Below are 4,645 nucleotides of genomic sequence, written 5' to 3' on the forward strand. Positions count from 1 at the left end.
TGGCCAGAGGAGGGATGGGGAGTGTCGGGGTTGGGTGGGGGGGTGCGGTGGGGACGGGAATGGAGGTTAAACTGTGTGGGGACACCAACCCGGCTGGGTGCCAATGTGGTCTCAGTCTCGAGACGCTGGTGGAGGTTCAGCAGTGAAACGGGGAGCTCCACTGGTCTTCAGGTGACCCCAACAGGGGCCTGCCCTGTTGTACGGGGATGTGCTGTGTAACCCAGGCTGAGAAAGGGATCGCCTACAATTCCCCCTACCCCCAGTCCCAAAAAAAAACAGACGTTCATTTGAAAGCAGAATTCAGGCACATGCAAATCAACGCTCAAGGCTCCAGCAAGGATCTTCACCGAACGCATGGCATATCTCAGAGCGTTCCTCAGGAGATGATGGAGGGCATTGTGTGTGGGATTGGGAGAATAAATCCGACACAGATAGCCAGGGGAGAAAGCCCACCCTCTCAGCACCATGGAGAATGGGAGACCATGCCAACCCACCACACTAATGGCCACCATCACCTTGTGGGGAGGTGGGGGGGGGGGGTTTGGAATATGCGTTGGCATGGTGACGATACCCAAGCAGGCTGGTGATTGGCAGTTTGACTGATGGGATGCCTAATACCAGGTGAAATAAATCTACCCCAACCCCGACCCCGACCCCCAACCCCCAACCCCCAACCCCAACCCCAACAACTTCCACCCTGCGCTGTCCTGCTCTGGACTCCATCCTTTCCCTTGCTCTGCTCCCCACCTTCCTTCCTCCAGAAAACAACCTGACTCATTCCCCCACCTCCTGGCACCAAGCCAAACATTCCTGCTGTTCCCCAGGGCACCTCCCTACCCCTGTGCCATCCACCAAGCCGACAACCTCCTGAGACTGATGCTTTCCTGTCTCTCCTGCATCTCCGGCTCCCATATGTCTACAATCGACGGTCATGCCTACAAAGCCCTTAGCACCAATCACCAAATCTCGTCACTTCTCCCTTAGGCTGCACACCCTCTGTCTCCTGCACCATGCTCCCAGCCACTCGTCCTGAGTCTCAGAGATGGTACTGCACAGCCTCTGGAGCAGGTGGGACTTGAACCCAGGCCTCCTGGCTCAAAGGCAGGGACACTACCTCTGCACCACCGTGTCCTGAGTGGGCCTGCGCCAAGCAAATGGCGTTGAGGAGGCAGTGCCATGATATAATCTGTACAGAAACGGGAAAAAGACGCTAAAAGACAAGGCCAAGGCAATTCAGAAACCTCCCGAGGACCTCCAAGGCGTCCCCCTCCTCCCAACCCCCTGTCTCCGGCTCCGTTTGGGAATCTGACCCAGTCTTCCGTCATTCCCTCGGGAAAACACAACCCAGATTGGGCAGCCGAGAGCTGGAGGCAGTCAGCACTCAGAGCAGGGGCATGGCACAACACGAGATATCGCCGTGGTATCAGAGGTCAGAGTTTGAGCGAGCCGATAGGAAGTTGCGACCGCTAAACCTTGTGGCAACCGGAAGCAAAAGTTTGAGGGAGCACAGAACAGTAAAGAGTCTAACTTCCCGACATTGGGGCTAAGCTGGGATTGGGAGCAGTGGTTGTGGCTGACAGAAGGGAGCAGTCTAGATCAGTTGGAGTGACCAGTCGTCAGGCTGAAACTTTGCTAAACAGCACAGCTAGGAGCTAAAAGGGACATTAACGTCATGTTTCTCGACGACTTGCGGTCGAGGTGTTCATATATCACTCGCTGCATGAAGTCCCAGCTGCAAATACAGTCAATGACATTTCTGCTTTTTTAAATTATTATTTAACAAGATCACACATCTCCCTGAAACAGTGTTTTTTTTATTCTGTCATCGCCACATTCTACCCAGCCAATCTAGCAGCTAGTTACGCACTGACCTGGTTTCTGTCTTACCCAGGTGGCTTACCCTGACTGGGGTTAATCGGAGCCAGAGACTGCATAAGGGCTGGGGCTGGTTGGGACCAGCACCAAAATCATCCTTCGTTCTGACTTGCCAAGCTGGGACTGGCACACGCATGTTGCCCACACGGGCCAGGGGCTCGGGCTCGTGCTCAGATGCACTGTGGCCAATCCAGAGGGTAGGCACCTCGTTGTGTGCAAGCAGGATCGGGATGGGAGACAAGACCCCAAACACTGGAAAGGCACTGCTGCTTCACAGAACTCCCACAGTGTGGCAGCAGGCCATTCAGCCCATTGAGTCCACATTCGTCCGTCTGAAAAGCACCCCACCCAGACCCACTCCCGCTCTCCTATCCCTGCATTGCCCATGGCCAATCCACTTAACCTGCACCATTCCTGGCAATGGAATTCCTGTGGCACTACGGGGCAATTTAGCACGGCCAACCTCCCGGACCTGCTCATCTTTGGACTGTGGGAGGAAACCGGAGCACCCGGAGGAAACCCACGCAGACACGGGGAGAACGCGCAAACTCCACACACAGACAGTCGCCCAAGGGTGGGATCGAACCCGAGTCCCTGGCGCCGTGAGGCAGCAGGCACTACCTGCTGAGCCACCGTGCCGTGCTGCTTGTTGAGATTGGCAATGCATTCGGGACAGAGAGGGTACACACTGTGCTGAGTACCTCCTTCCCCAGCCAGCTCTCAAAGACTCCCTGCGGACCCCTGGATCAGGATCTGCCATGATGTGAATCCCAAGCCCGTGAGTGGGGAGCTGGGACCGACGCTGGGCTCTGGGCAGTAACAGAGACGGAGTTTCAGCTTACCATTGACAGCAGGAGACAGGCTGTGATCTCGCTCGCCTTGCCTTCTCTTGCCTCTGTTGAGGGTCTGGCTGTTGAGATTGGAGCCCTCTAGCATGCTCACAATGTCATTCCGCTCAATGTTCCTCAGGGCTGAGTGCAGACTTTCCACTGGCGAGACAAGAAACTGCGGGTCACTCAACAGTAAGGGAGGCAGCCCTGCCGCTGCACTCAGAGGGACAGAGTTGGAAACCTGACCTTACACACCCGCTGACCCGGTGACAGTCCCCCAGACCGAGGCAGATCGGAAATGGTGGCACCCACATCCCACGACATTCCCAGTGTCCTCCCTACAAGAAAGCGCGGTGATGCCTCTACTCCCTCAGGAGGCTAAGGGCATTCAGCGTGTCCACGAGGACTCTCACCAACTTTTGTAAGGTGCCCCGCAGAAAGCATTCTACCTGTTGCATCGCAGGGTACAGCAACGGCTCTGCTGGACCAGAAACCACAGAGAGTTGTGAACACAGCCCAGACCGTCACACAAACCAACTTACCATCCATTAACTCCACCTACACTTCCTGCTGTCTCAGGAAGGCAGCCAACATTATCAAAGACCCCTCCCACCCCGCCAACCCTGGTTATAATCTCTTCCACCCTCTTCCATCAGGCTGAAGATACAAAAGCTTAAACACACGCACCGACAGATTCAAGATCAGCTTCTTCCCCGCTGTTCTTCGACCTGTGAACGGACCTCTCAGATTTTAAATTTAATGTTGTTTTTGTTCTTTGTGCACCTTCTCTGCAGCTGTGACACTGTATTCCTCGCTCCCTTCTATTACCCTAATGCACTTTGTCTGCTACGATACTGCACGCAAAAACAAAACTTTTCACTGTATTGAGGCACACGTGACAGCAATAAATCAAACCAGTCCTTTCCTGAGTCTCAGCAGCGTGCGCTTCAGAGCCCTCGCCCAGGGATTCTCTTTAAACCCGACGGCCTGCAGTTTGACCTGACTTCTCCGATCAGCCCGACCTTCCTGAGTCTGGTCAATCCCCGCCCCGTTTCCCAGCAGACGCACGCTTGGGAGATGAATCTCCATCACCTCTCTCTTGGGAGGAGAGCGTAGCCCGCTCTCAGCGACTCGAGAGGAATTCTGCACCGCCTCATCGCAGGCCACGCAGGGAACGAAGCTCTTACTGGCTCGACTTGCAGCATCCACCGTACAGCACGCAGGGTGCTCACTCAGACACAGGTAATGCCACCTCACACTGCTCTCAATCTACGTAAGGTGGTACATCTCAGCTCCCTGCCTGCCAACGACCTGACTGCTGGGTGGCACCAGGATTGAAGCTGGTCCCCTTGTCTTCTCTCCTGTTAATGGTCACCAAGGGGACCAAACTGCCTCCTCTCTTGGAAGGAATGCCTCGATTGGGAAGTAGCATCAGGCAGAGTGACTCTGTCCCTGTTTCCAAAGCTGTTTCTCCCCCAGCTCCTGCCAATACCCTCTCAAAATGCCGGTGTGTGTGTGCGTGTGTGAGAGTGTGTGTGTGCGTGTGACAGTGTGTGTGTGTGTGTGAGAGAGTGAGTGAGAGAGAGTGTGTGAGGGTGTGTGTGTATGTGTGAGAGAGAGAGAGTGTGTGTGTGTGTGCGTGTGACAGTGTGTGTGTGTGTGTGAGAAAGTGAGTGAGAGAGAGTGTGTGAGGGTGTGTGTGTATGTGTGAGAGAGAGAGTGTGTGTGTGTGTGTGCGTGTGACTGTGTGTGTGTGTGTGTGAGAGAGTGAGTGAGAGAGAGTGTGTGAGGGTGTGTGTGTATGTGTGAGAGAGAGAGTGTGTGTGTGTGTGTGTGTGTGTGCGTGTGACTGTGTGTGTGTGTGTGTGAGAGAGTGAGTGAGAGAGAGTGTGTGAGGGTGTGTGTGTATGTGTGAGAGAGAGAGAGTGTGTGTGTGTGTG

General features: G+C 54.8%; 1 protein-coding gene across 1 annotated transcript in view; it reads right to left on the reverse strand.

Moving 5' to 3' along the window:
- The window catches only part of LOC125487352 (ankyrin-1-like), a 20,344-nt gene that overhangs the window by 14,184 nt on the left and 1,515 nt on the right, over positions 1 to 4,645 (reverse strand). The window contains exon 2 of the mRNA XM_048618660.1: positions 2,718 to 2,864. Coding sequence (XP_048474617.1) covers positions 2,718 to 2,864 — 147 coding nt within the window. The remainder of the gene's footprint in view (positions 1 to 2,717; positions 2,865 to 4,645) is intronic.

The sequence above is a fragment of the Rhincodon typus genome, chromosome 40 (assembly GCF_021869965.1).
Source record: "Rhincodon typus isolate 14 chromosome 40, sRhiTyp1.1, whole genome shotgun sequence".
Lineage (NCBI taxonomy): Eukaryota > Metazoa > Chordata > Chondrichthyes > Orectolobiformes > Rhincodontidae > Rhincodon > Rhincodon typus.